General features: G+C 45.1%; 1 protein-coding gene and 1 non-coding gene across 2 annotated transcripts; both read left to right on the forward strand.

The window, feature by feature from the left end:
- The first annotated feature begins 2,730 nt into the window (after window positions 1-2,730).
- Window positions 2,731-11,401, forward strand: LOC144671771 (eukaryotic initiation factor 4A-I-like). Its single transcript, XM_078533799.1, has 11 exons — window positions 2,731-2,842; window positions 4,837-4,888; window positions 5,737-5,869; window positions 6,719-6,858; window positions 7,163-7,331; window positions 7,969-8,078; window positions 8,623-8,766; window positions 9,129-9,266; window positions 9,484-9,573; window positions 10,121-10,200; window positions 10,303-11,401. Exons 1-11 carry the CDS (start codon window positions 2,817-2,819, stop codon window positions 10,445-10,447), a joined length of 1,227 nt encoding a protein of 408 aa, XP_078389925.1. The 5' UTR covers window positions 2,731-2,816; the 3' UTR covers window positions 10,448-11,401.
- Window positions 8,372-8,547, forward strand: LOC144671862 (small nucleolar RNA SNORA81). The gene has a single exon (XR_013574033.1). It is a non-coding gene; the product is annotated as a small nucleolar RNA SNORA81 (small nucleolar RNA).
- Window positions 11,402-12,964: the final 1,563 nt, after the last annotated feature.

Here is a 12,964-nt window from a genome sequence, read left to right on the forward strand (position 1 = left end):
AATAATTCGGGATAAAATTAATAGTCACCATGGACAAATGTGGGTGGAAAGCCAGCATGGATTTGTTAAGGGGGAAAATTTTTTGAACAGGTAACAGAGAGGGTTGATGAGGGCAATGCTCTTGATGTGGTGTACATGGACTTGCAAACAGCATTTGATAAAGTGCCGCACAACAAACTTGTGAGCAAAGTTATAGCTCATGGAATAAAAGGCACAGCAGCAACATGGAGACGGAATTGGCTGAGTGACAGGAAGCAGAGAGTAGTGGTTTTCATGCTGGAGAAAGATTTCAAGTTGAGTTCCCCAGGGGTCAGTGTTGGGACCCTTGCTCTTATGAATATTAATGACCTAGACCATGGTGTATCAAAATTTGCAGATGATATAAACTTGAAAGCATTGTGAACTGTGAGGAGATTAATGTAGAACTTCAAAAGGACATAGTCAAAATGGTGGAAAGGCTGGACAAGTGACAGATGAAGTTCAATGCAGTGTGCTTCTGAACTGCAAATCTCCTCGTCAAGCTCCTTAAGATGTGAAATGTTCCAATTAAATCACTAAACTGTATGGAATGTAGTCTACTCCTGGGACAATCACCTGCCCCCAGCCCCCACCTCAGAAATCTGTCTAGTGAACATTCATTGCACTCCCTCTAAGACAAGTATATCCTTTAGGGTTGTCAACTGTGATTAAATGTATCCCCGGAGGTTTCATCACATAACTTTCCTCCACGCTTTTTCCATTAGTCGGCCAACACATCCATCCTTGTGATGCACTGCCTTCCCAAGCCAATTGGAAAGTAAAAAGACTCATTATCCAACTGTTATGATGCTTGGCTGTCAGTCAAAGAGATTTCCCCACCCCCCCCTCCCCATTTTCAATATTTTTATATATCTGGCAAAGAAAAATTTCATAAAAAATGAGTGAGGTGGCAGACATAGGTCAGCGTCAGAGTGGGTGCTTTGCACGTGTAAGATCCCGGGTTCGTTTCCCAGTATCCCCACCGGAATTTTCATGGGGCAGGCTCAGCAGGCCGAATGGCCTCCTCCTGCTCCTCAAGGCCTCCTCCTGCTCCTCAAGTCCTATGTTCCAAAAAGGGCAATCTATTCAGGGTCCTTCTGTTTTTTTTTCTCTCTCTCCCTCTCTCCCCAGAGTTGCACAGAGCGGTGTCCTGGGGATTGATCTCCATTCAATTCCTGGACACCCCCCAGACCCATCCTGGAGGGGTTGGCCACCCTCAGACCCTTAAAAACAAAAAGCTAAAAGCTACTGCGGATGCTGGAAATCCAAAACAAAAACAGAATTACCTGGAAAAACTCAGCAGGTCTGGCAGCATCGGCGGAGAAGAAATCAGTTAACGTTTCGAGCCTTCATGGCCCTTCGGTAGAACTGAAGCATAGTTAGGAGAAAGGAGAAATATAAACTGGTTTAAGGTGGGGGGGGGGGGGGTGGGGGGGGGGAAGAGAGAAGTTGAGGGTGTGGTGATTGTGGAGATAAGCAAGCCGTGATAGGAGCAGATAATTAAAAGATGTCACAGACAAAAGGATCAAAGAGATGTTGAAGATGGTGATATTTGTCTAAGAAAAGTGCTAATTAAGAATGGAAGACAGGACACTCAAAGTACAGCTCTAGTGGGGGTGGGGTGGAAAAGACTAACAAGGTTTTAGTTTTAGATTTAAAAATAATGGAAATAGGTGGGGAAAGAAGAATCTATATAAATTATTGAAAAAAAAAGGGGGAGAAACGGGGTGGGGATGGGGGGAGGGGGAGTTTAAGATCTAAAGTTGTTGAATTCAATATTCAGCCCGGAAGGCTGTAAAGTGCCTAATCGGAAGATGAGGTGCTGTTCCTCCAGTTTGCGTTGGGCTTCACTGGAACAATGCAGCAAGCCAAGGACAGACATGTGGGCAAGAGAACAGGGTGGTGTGTTAAAATGGCAAGCGACAGGGAGGTTTGGGTCTTTCTTGCGGACAGACCGCAGGTGTTCCGCAAAACGGTCGCCCAGTTTGCGTTTGGTCTCTCCAATGTAGAGGAGACCGCATTGGGAGCAACGATATGCCCTCATACCCTTCCCTGGGCCAAGGAGACCCAGAACTGTACCCGAATTGTGCACGCAAATGCTTTCTGACATGCTGAGCATTTGCAGCATGTTCTGTTCCTTATTTAATCAAATTGGGCCTTGGATGTTGGCTGGCACTCCTTTGTCTGATAATGAATGGGACTTTGTGAGAGATCTACCAGACACGTGGTCTCTTGGAGTGAGAATACCCATTTATTCCTCCAGCTCTTTTTTTCCATCACGTGCTAAACGCGGGGAGGGGGAGGGGGGAGAATGACCCCCCCAAAAAAAAAGGTTCTCCACCAAAAATGAGCGAAATACGTGAACTCCCCCCCCACCCACCCACCCCCAAAAATTAAAGATAAAAAAAAATCGCATCCAATTAATTTTTGAGACCGGAAGCGATCGTTGGGGGGTGGGGGTGGGGGGGGGGTGATGACGTCTCAATCTAGCTGAGGACGCGGTGACGTAACGGGAGGGCGGTGGGTAGCTAACGGGGCCGGGCAGCCAATAGGGAGCGGAATACCCCTGAGCGACGGGGGGCGACGGCCAATGGGCGTGAGAGGGGCGGGGCGGGGCAAGCACCCTCCCCCCCCAACCCCCCCCACCCCCAACCAGCAGGTTTGTCTGCGCCTGCCGGCCGCCTATAAGAAGGAGCGCAAGCGGCACAGCGAGTCTCTCTCGGCTGTGCAACGCTCCGAGCATCTCGTATAGAGGCGTCTATATAAAAAAAAAATATATTTCTTAAAAAAACCGTATAATGTCCGAAGACGGTGCGGAATACAGGTAATAGGAGGGAGAAAAAAAGGAAATTAGGTTCCCAAGCGTAAAATATTATCTCGGTTACAAAGATTTCGGAGGGGGGGGGGGGGGTGAAAAAAAAATTGTGCCACAAAATGGCCGGTGCGGTGTGGAGGTTGGCGGAAAGAAAAGGCGGAGAGTTGTCTTTATATAACCGTCTCTTCGCGAGGGTGCAGTTAATAAATGCCATGATTGATTTTTTTTTTCCACCTCAGGAATCGCTTTAGCGATGGGAGGGGGGGGGGAGGGGGGAATGTTTTCTGCCGTTAGATGTCGGCCTTACCTTGGCGGCGGCGGCAGCAGCATCGGCGGGCGGGTGAGGAGGTGGTGGTGGTTGATAAGGGGTGTGGGGGGATGGGTGGGTGGGGGGGGCAGCCGAGTGTTTCTCGCAGGCTGCTGAGGAGAAGCGGCGGCCGCTCGCGAGCGACTGATTGACGGTTGGTCCGGCGCCAACGGCCGTTTTTTTTTTAAAAAAAAGAGGCGTTCGAAAATGGAACGTTGCCGCTCGCCGCGTTCGAACGGAGCTCGAGCGAGAGGAGATTGGGGGGGTAGGGAGACAAGAGGGGAATCGATCCATCTAAAATGGCGGCTTCCACATCCCCTTCCACCCTCCCGGTGAGGTAATTTGGGGAGGGGGAGGGGGGGGGGGCGGGTAGATTTTTTTTTTGTTCTTTCCCAATCCATGTTCACCGGCAATCGCACATGGCGGAGATTTTGTGTGTGTGTGTGAGAGAAAGAGAAAAATGAAAGGGGGGGGTAGTGGTTGGGGGCGGGGGAAGAGGGAGGTTTAAAAGGAAACGCCGGGCGGCTGGCCGGCTCGCGCGCGTGCGCCCGTCCCAGCCGCGCTGCCGCGAGGAGGGGCCATGTGACTCCATTGCGCAGGCGCCGGGCCACCGCCGCCACCATCTCCCCCCCTCCCCTCTACGCAGCCAGCTTTGCGCAGCTGGAGCCGCATGGCCCTGCGTTGTGCGCATGCGCGTCGCTTCTCGGCTTTTTTGGGGGGGGGGGTTGGTGGTGGGGGGGGAAGCGAGGAATTGAATGGGCCTGAAAGCATTAGGTGGCTGCAGTGGGATTTTATGGTGTGAGTTGGGGTTGTGAGGGTTCCTACTGGGATTTTATGGTGTGAGTTGGGGGTGTGAGGGTTCCTACTGGGATTTTATGGTGTGAGTTGGGGGTGTGAGGGTTCCTAGTGGGATTTTATGATGTGAGTTGGGGGTGTGAGGGTTCCTACTGGGATTTTATGGTGAGAGTTGGGGGTGTGAGGGTTCCTAGTGGGATTTTATGATGTGAGTTGGGGGTGTGAGGGTTCCTACTGGGATTTTATGGTGAGAGTTGGGGGTGTGAGGGTTCCTAGTGGGATTTTATGATGTGAGTTGGGGGTGTGAGGGTTCCTACTGGGATTTTATGGTGTGAGTTGGGGGTGTGAGGGTTCCCAGTGGGACTTTATGATGTGAGTTGGGGGTGTGAGGGTTCCTAGTGGGACTTTATGATGTTGGTTGGGGGTGTGAGGGTTCCTACTGGGATTTTATGGTGAGAGTTGGGGGTGTGAGGGTTCCTACTGGGATTTTATGGTGAGGATAGGGTTGTTTGGGCTGATGGAGCTGGGAGATAATTTTTCAAATCCCAGTTGCTTATCTTAAGACATTTTTTCTAGAAATAGAAGCAGGGGCGCCCCTTCTCTCTTTCCCCCTGCTCCCTGTCCTTATCTTTGCTCAGTAGCCCTTAATTCTTTGTGCCCGTTGTCACTGATGGGAATCATCTGCTCGTCTTGCGTAATATTTGCCAGCCTGTTTTGCAATAAAAAGGGGTGGGATTGAGCCGCTGATGAGTGTTGATGACTAATGTTGCTACATCACCTTTTGAACACCACAGCAAACCCTGATATCCTGCAATCATTTAGTAATCTGAATCTCACCTAGCTGCCCTGTCATTCAGCCAGCTTGTGTGTATTTCTAACCTTATTTTTCACTTTTTTTTAGATCTAATGATCATGGCTGTCCTGATGGAATGGAGCCTGAAGGGGTTATTGAGGTGAGTAAGATGAAGCCATGGCTGTGAGATGAACAGCTTTAAACTCCAGTTAGAAATGTTCCAACAATGTGCGTACTTGCTCTCCTCCAATATGCTCCTGTGATGATTGGGATATTCCATGCATCCATGCTAAGTATAAGCTGTGAGTAGACTGGCATCAGTGGGCATCACAGCAGCCTGTGGTTCTCTTATATGCTGCCATATTTCTATGTGTACTGTGTTGCCTAACACTTGGCTCTGTCCCCAGTCAATGGGCAAGGAGGTACCTTTGTGGTACTGTCTTTTAATCTGATTTGGGGTATAATAATTAACTCATGTTCATCCCAGTATGTTCCAACTGTGAATCAATACTGGTTCATGCAATGGGTACAAGAGATCTATTGATTTCATTATCAATCCACAGCCCCTGAGCTAGAGAATTCTGAAGATTCACAGCCCTCTGAAGAAATTTCTCATCTAAGTCTTAAATGACCTGTTTTTATCTTGTGGCTATGTCCTAGATTCTCCAGCCAGGGTGATCAGCCTTTCATAATTTTCTGTTATCCCTCTTGAACAAATTTCAAGGAGACACAGCACAGGAGGACGCCGTTCAGTGCATATTGTCTGCACTGGCTCCTTCGTATCCAATAAATCTCACTCCCCATAACTATAATGTAATCATGAGTGATGTTGTCATAGAAGAGCTAATCAGCATTCAAGAAACAGACATCTTGAAACACCAGACAATTGAATTGTTGTCTTTGCTCAGCAGCAATGTTGAGAGCTTGCAATTGTGCTAAAGTGAGTATTGAAGCTGGGAGCAGGTTCTGATATATTCCACTTGACATTTAGAATGTTTGCATTTGCAGAGCAACTGGACTGAGATTGTCGATAACTTTGATGACATGAACCTCCGGGAAAACCTCCTCCGTGGGATCTATGCCTATGGTTTTGAAAAGCCATCTGCCATCCAGCAGCGAGCCATTCTTCCCTGCATCAGGGGTAGGAATCACGCGGAATAATAACCACAAAACCTCCCACAAGGGCAAGTTTAGGAACAAGATGTTGAGCACAATTAAATAATGGTTAGCACAGCAATGTTTGAAAGTTTATTCATGGTTATACACACGTGAGCATTACTTCTCATACTGGGGTGGAATTTTGCAAGGGTGGGTTCTTAACACATGGGAAATCTTTACTATGTAGTGTTGACATATTTCCGTCAGTACTGAACTGCTTTGGGATAACCAAATTTTGAGTTTAGGCCCTGTCCCCAATCAGTAGGCAAGGAGGTACCTTTATTGTGGTACTATGTCTTAAATCTGATCTGGGGTATAGTAATTACCCCATATTCATCCCAGTATGTTCCATCAGTGAATCTATACTGGTTCATGCTATGGACACAAGATGTGTGAAAGCTTCAGCTTGTTGGTGCCCAGTTACAAGCTAATACAGTGGAGCCTCCCATTACGGCATTGTAATGTGGATGACAATCCTGTAATGATGAAAGAAATTGCCAGTGGTTTTGTATTGAGTCTGACTGTTTGTTTTCAAGGAGGAGTTAGATATAGCTCTTGGGGTGAAAGGGATCAAAGGATATAGGGAGAAAGTGGGAGCAGGCTATTGAATTGGATGATCAGCCATGATCATGATGAATGGTGGAGCAGGCTTGGAAGGGCCGAATGGCCTACTTCTCCTATTTTCTGTTTCTATGACTGAGGAGGGGTATTATGTACATATAATGGAGTTTATCCTGGGTTATGGAGCTGCTAGTTGATCAACAGCTATGATACTGGATTGGTCCTATTGAACAGCATGAACTAACTTGCAGTAATTGGTGACCTTTTCTAGAGTATGATGTCATTGCCCAGGCTCAGTCGGGGACGGGCAAAACTGCCACGTTTGCCATTTCTATCTTGCAACAGCTAGATGTGGGCCTAAAGGAGACACAGGCCTTGGTGTTGGCCCCAACTAGGGAGCTGGCTCTACAGGTAAGGGCACTTCGCTCTTTATTTTTTTTTTGTTTTCTGAAGGTGGCTTCTGCACTTAGTGGCTGTAAATTGGTAATGTCCAAAGTCAGTGGGTGCAGGGTTAATTTCTGTATGTAGTTTTCAGCCAGGTCACGTTCACTGATTTTGGATTTATAAAAGTGCTCTTTGCAGAGAGACTGGCCTGTTGCAGGCCAGTCTTGTAGCTTCAGATTGCTCAATATACAGAAAGCTTTGTTGGTTTGTTAATTCTGTCCTGGATTGTTAACATTGAGGATCCTGGGTAACGTTCTATTTTTGTTTTTAGATTCAGAAGGTTATTGTGGCTTTGGGAGACTACATGGGTGGGACCTGCTTCTCCTGCATTGGTGGAACCAGTATCCGATCGGACATGCAGAAGTTTCAGCTGGAGGCTCCACATATTGTGGTTGGGACCCCAGGCCGTGTATTTGATATGATGAACCGGCAGCATCTTTGTAAGTACATTGGAAGAAAGGGTTTGATTTTGGGAGTACGGACCACAGTCAGATGAATCTATTCCAGAGTCCAAGCTGTATATATAAAAAAAAAAAAATTCTGTGCTTTGCACATTCTGTAATACCATACAATCAACGTGGTACTTAATAAAAACTCTGGCTGCATCTGTGGAGGGAGAAAGAGTCCAGCATGCCTCTTAATGTTAACTCTGTTCCCCTCTCCACAAATGCTGCCAGACTTACTGAGTTTTTCTAGAATTTTTTTTTATTACAGATTTCCAGCATCTGCATATTTTGCTTTTAATGAGTACTTATATCTACACACAATACAGCCCCTCAAGCAGCTAATCAAAAAGTGGACAGTTGATCTGTTTTTATTTGGCTGCAGGATGAATGTTGGTTAGGAGCAGATGAGTCCCATGTGCTCAATGAAGGGCAGTATCTCATCTGAATGGTGGCACCCTTTTTAATAATATAACTCTTTCTCTATCTTGCACCTGGCTGGGTTGGCTGAGTTCTGTGCCAGTGAGTCCAGACTCTCAACTGGTTCAGGGATGTTAGCTAGGTTCCTTTGTTAAACAAATTTTGTTGCTAAGAAACAAACGTGGCATGTTTTAATACTTACTTTTTGTTTTAGCTACAAGGTACATCAAGATGTTTGTTTTGGATGAAGCAGATGAAATGTTGAGCAGAGGTTTCAAGGACCAGATCTATGAAATATTCCAGAAACTCAACACTTCAATTCAGGTACATCTGCTATATGCTAGAACAAGCATGACCCAGTTTGTCACATGTAGGTTTTAAATCAGTTTTACTAGTTGCAGACAGATCTTGGCATTCTTTATTAATGTGACAATCGATATAACCAACCCTCCAGATCTTGGTCAGTATGTTCAAAATGAAATCTTGTGCACATTGAGCTGAGTAGCTAGGGTTTTAGGGACAAATTTATCAGAAGTTGTGGATTGTGGGTTAGATCATAAGTATAAACTGTGATTAGGATTCACTCAGCTTGGTTCCAGGATAGTCCTGTCATAGACATTGTCCAGTGCAAGCATCCTACTGAAGCTGGGAACTTTGGTTAAATCTGATGTTCTCAGCAATGACAGTTGGATTTGTTGGGACATAAATTAATACCCCACCCACATTGATCTAGGAGAAGTGGACCTCTTTCTTAATGTCCGTTGCTTTTACCTGTAGATGTGGTGGTACAGTCTTGCTGATCACGACACTGTATTCAGACATTGTTCTGAATTCTGAAGCCCTCTAATCACTTCCCTTTTTTAAACAGGTGGTTTTGTTGTCTGCCACAATGCCTTCTGATGTGCTGGAAGTGACAAAGAAGTTCATGCGTGACCCAATTCGCATTCTTGTGAAGAAAGAGGAGTTGACACTGGAGGGAATCAGACAGTTCTACATTAATGTGGAGCGAGAGGTGAGTGGCAGTGGGATTTTCTTGCCAAATTTGCCACCACTTCACAGCCAGGTTGGGGAAGGAGATAATGTAACAACCTCCTGTTAAACTCAGTTAAGCTACATGTGTCCAGAGAGTGCTTTATTTCCATGTGGGCTTTGTGCCACATTGGGATGTTCTCTCTTTGGTAGAGAGACAACCTGCACTCCACTGTGGATTACAGCTTTCGGTGGTTTTACACAACTATTATGCAGTTGACAGATTTATCCAAATGGCATATTACAGGGTCTCAATTCTCAGTGTGGTAACATTGAATTACAGGAACATTTTGTAATGCTGCATCTGTTAGTGTTTAAAGCAGTTTGCCATCTGCTTCTCCCTAGGAGTGGAAGCTGGACACTTTGTGTGATCTGTATGAGACTCTCACCATCACTCAGGCTGTTATATTCATCAACACACGGAGAAAGGTGGATTGGCTGACGGAGAAAATGCTTGCGAGAGATTTCACAGTCTCTGCTCTGGTGAGGTTCAGTAAAATGTTGCAGTTTCTCTTTCTCCATGAATATTTTATTCTAGTGTTAACACAGCCAACTCTTCATAGCAATCTATCTGGTGGCATGACTAAATCTGGGTGTGATTGCTTCAATTAGGCCTTGACCAATGATTTATTGAGGGGAGTGGCTGCAGACCGTCACAATAGTTGTGGTGTGGAACTAATTGCTTCTGCATTTGTTACAGCATGGTGACATGGAACAGAAGGAGAGGGATCTCATTATGAGAGAATTCCGATCTGGATCCAGTCGTGTTCTCATTACTACTGACTTGCTGGTAAGTTGGGGTGTTTAATTCTGACTGACATAACCTTGTGTAAATGGCAGCTTGCATCTGAAAGAGGACATTAATGTAGCAAGGATTTGATGCTGTGGTGATCTGCTTGGGTTTTTCCAAAAATATTTAGTAAAGCTCCAGAGAGCCCCTTGTTTTCCATGAAAGCCACTTGTGCTTTGTTGGATTTTGGCTTTTTGGTAGAATAATGGACTGTACTCCACAGTGAATTCTGGAATTTGCCCAAGTTCACTACTTAATACGCAGTCAACAGTGTAAGTCTGGACTAGGTGTCATCTTGTTTATTTATCTCTTTACATTCAGTGGTGAGGTGGGTCCCCAAGCATTTTGAAATTTGGTAGTTTTTATTTTGACCTGATTTAATATACCTTCTGTACAATGAGCTGCTTCTCCACGTGGCTGGCATCAACATTACCCCAGGCTCTTGTGAATATAGCCTACCTGCTCACTGAAATGAACCCATTGACATTAAAGTCTGAAGTTATTTGTCTTGTTGGTATCTCTAATAAAGCTGGTGGATTTATTTTAGGCTCGTGGAATTGATGTTCAGCAGGTGTCCCTGGTTATCAACTATGATCTGCCTTCCAACCGTGAGAACTATATTCACAGGTGAGTGGTGAGCTTCTTCCCACAATTGGCCTGCTTATCTGCCATGGTGTATGCCACAAACACTGAACTTTACTTCCTTGTGCCCACTCCCTGCCCCTGCAGAATTGGCCGTGGTGGCCGCTTTGGACGTAAGGGTGTTGCCATAAATCTGATCACTGAAGAGGACAGACGGACACTCCGTGACATTGAATCGTTCTACAACACTACTGTGGATGAGATGCCTATGAATGTGGCCGACCTGATCTGATTGAGTTTTGCGAAGCTGTGATTGAGGCTGTGAATGCTGACTGGTTTACTTGCAATCACAGGTTCTTTTCTTTTTAAACTTGGTGTTGAGTGTCACCTGGATGCTCAGAACTGATCATTGCGTGCAACACTGGTGATCAGCTTCCTCGTCCTTCCTCCTTGAAAGGTTCAGACTGGCAATGGGGTGGGGAAAGAAAATACTTATAGGGTCATTAAAAATTCTGGGTAAGTACTTTTTCAGGCCCAGTTGTCTTTTAGATTTAGTAGCATTAGATATCCTTCATCATGTAACCATGTACTTGCGGGCCCGGAAGTATCACAGATGTTTGCAGTCTGCCAACTACGTGAAACCAGCTTACTTCAGGATAATGTTTTAGGATTCGGAGTGGAGTATGGGATAGCCTTCTTGAGATGTGTGCTAATCACGGACAGAGATCATGTACAAATCTTGCATTGTCTGTATAGTATTTATTAAATGCTGTTCAATAAATTTGTATTTGTTTAAGTGCATTGTCCTGGGAATCTTCAATGGTCTTAATAACTTTGTGCTTTGGAACAGGACAGGGACTGACTTGATACGTGTATGTGGGACTTTTTTGTCCCATATCCACAAATTCCCAGAGTGGGAAAACATGGGGGTGGGGGGGTTGGTGTGGTGATGACCTTTGCTTAATGATGCTTGTGCAGAGAGCTACTACTCTGCCTGTTGATGGTGTGGGCTGTACGTTTTGTAGCTGCTTGTGTGCTTGTCAGAGACTAATATATATCGGGCCTGCTTGTGGGCTTTTCCCCTCCTGTGATATCTCCATTCCTCTGCCCAAAGTACAGCAAGTTGTTGAGCTCACCTCATGTTGCTGCAGAGTAGTGTCCTGTGTCTGTTCTCGTGCATCTGGCTTTGGATGTTGCACTTTATAAAGTCATGTATTATTGAACATTAAACTTGGTAAAAGACTCACCACTGATGTTTGGTTACATTATTTTACTCATCTCTGATTCTACTGCTATTCTCAGTGAAAAGTGACATTTGAGATGCAGGGAAAAGCTTGATGATTTGGTTTTAAATTAGTGGTGCCAATGAATCTTGAGCTTTTTCCCATTACCCAGCCAGTTCTCAACCCACCTTGTTTGGTTTTTGCTGCTAGGACAAGGCAGTGAGCTCTAGATAAAAAATCAACATAACAGACTCCAGTTGGCCAAATCTGTCCACAAACGGTTAAACTAAAACTACCCCGGGCTTCTGTACATTGATCAATTGCAAACTAATACTGACTCTGATTTATAAACACACGATGAGGGACCCATCTAAATACAAGATTTTTCCTTTTTTGTTGTACTCACAGGCTACACTCAGATCCTAACTTGCAGGTAGAGCCATTTTATCTAATGTGTATGAATGAAGTGACTCACTTTGGGAGGAGCAATTGAAATGGCACTGTTTGGGGCTGGAGTTAAGGGCTTGGCATTACCAGTTCAGTATTCATATGTTGCTGGTTAGGCCTCAGGTGGAACACTGTACCATTCTGGCCTTTGAGGAGGATGTTGAGGTCTTGGTCCAAGTGCAGAGGGTGAGTGTTAAGTTAGTGGAGAAGCTGGGATTGACCTTGAAGCTGAGATGGTTATGGGGGAACCTAATATAAATGTTCAAAATTAAAGGGCTTTTGATAAGAGTAGAGAAAAGCTCAAGTGGGTTGATGATCAGATTTAAAGGTAAATGGAAGAATGAGATTTTGAGGGTGGAGAGATCTAGAAGTGTCAAAGGGTAATATAAGTACATTCTACACTTGGCAATCTTCAAAAAGCACTTGGAACTACATTTGCCGGTTATGGGGAGCAAATTGAGTTATGGAATTGTGGCAGAAACCAGTGGAACTAGAGACTTCTAGAAGACTCAACATCTATAGGCATACCTCATCTGCTGATTCTTCGAAAGCATTTTGAGCATTGCGGTTGAGAATTGCATTAACAGGTCGGGCAACATCAGTTGACTCAGATTTGGGGGGGGGGGGTAAGAGAGTGGAATTTCTTCACTGTTAAATCTTTGGAATTCTCCACTGGAAGCTCAGTCATGGAGTATGTTTCTAGATAGTAAAGACATCAAGGGATAGTGTAGGAAAATGGCTTTGAGCCATGATCTAATTGAAAGGTAGAGCAGGCTTGAGGGGCTGTATGGTCATCTCCATACTTCCTATGAAACCTCTATCAATGTGACAATGTTTTAAAGATATGGGGTTGCAGGTCTGATAGGGTAGAAGCTATTAAATGATGGTGCAAGTTAAGTGGGTCCAGAGGAGGACCATAACTCCACAGATTTAGTATAGTTATGGATAAGGTTGGGTCAGAAATATAAGTTCTAAACTGGGGAAAGGCTAATTTTATTCAACGGAGATGTGATTTGGCCCAAAAGAACTATGGCTAATTGGGAACCTTAAGAGATGTGTGTGCATGCTAACTAGGATAGCAATGAACTGGTCAGGTGGGCAGAACGGTAGTGAATGGAATTCAACCCAGAAAACTGAGA

The sequence above is a fragment of the Cetorhinus maximus genome, chromosome 34 (genome assembly GCF_964194155.1).
Source record: "Cetorhinus maximus chromosome 34, sCetMax3.hap1.1, whole genome shotgun sequence".
Taxonomy (NCBI): Eukaryota; Metazoa; Chordata; class Chondrichthyes; order Lamniformes; family Cetorhinidae; genus Cetorhinus; species Cetorhinus maximus.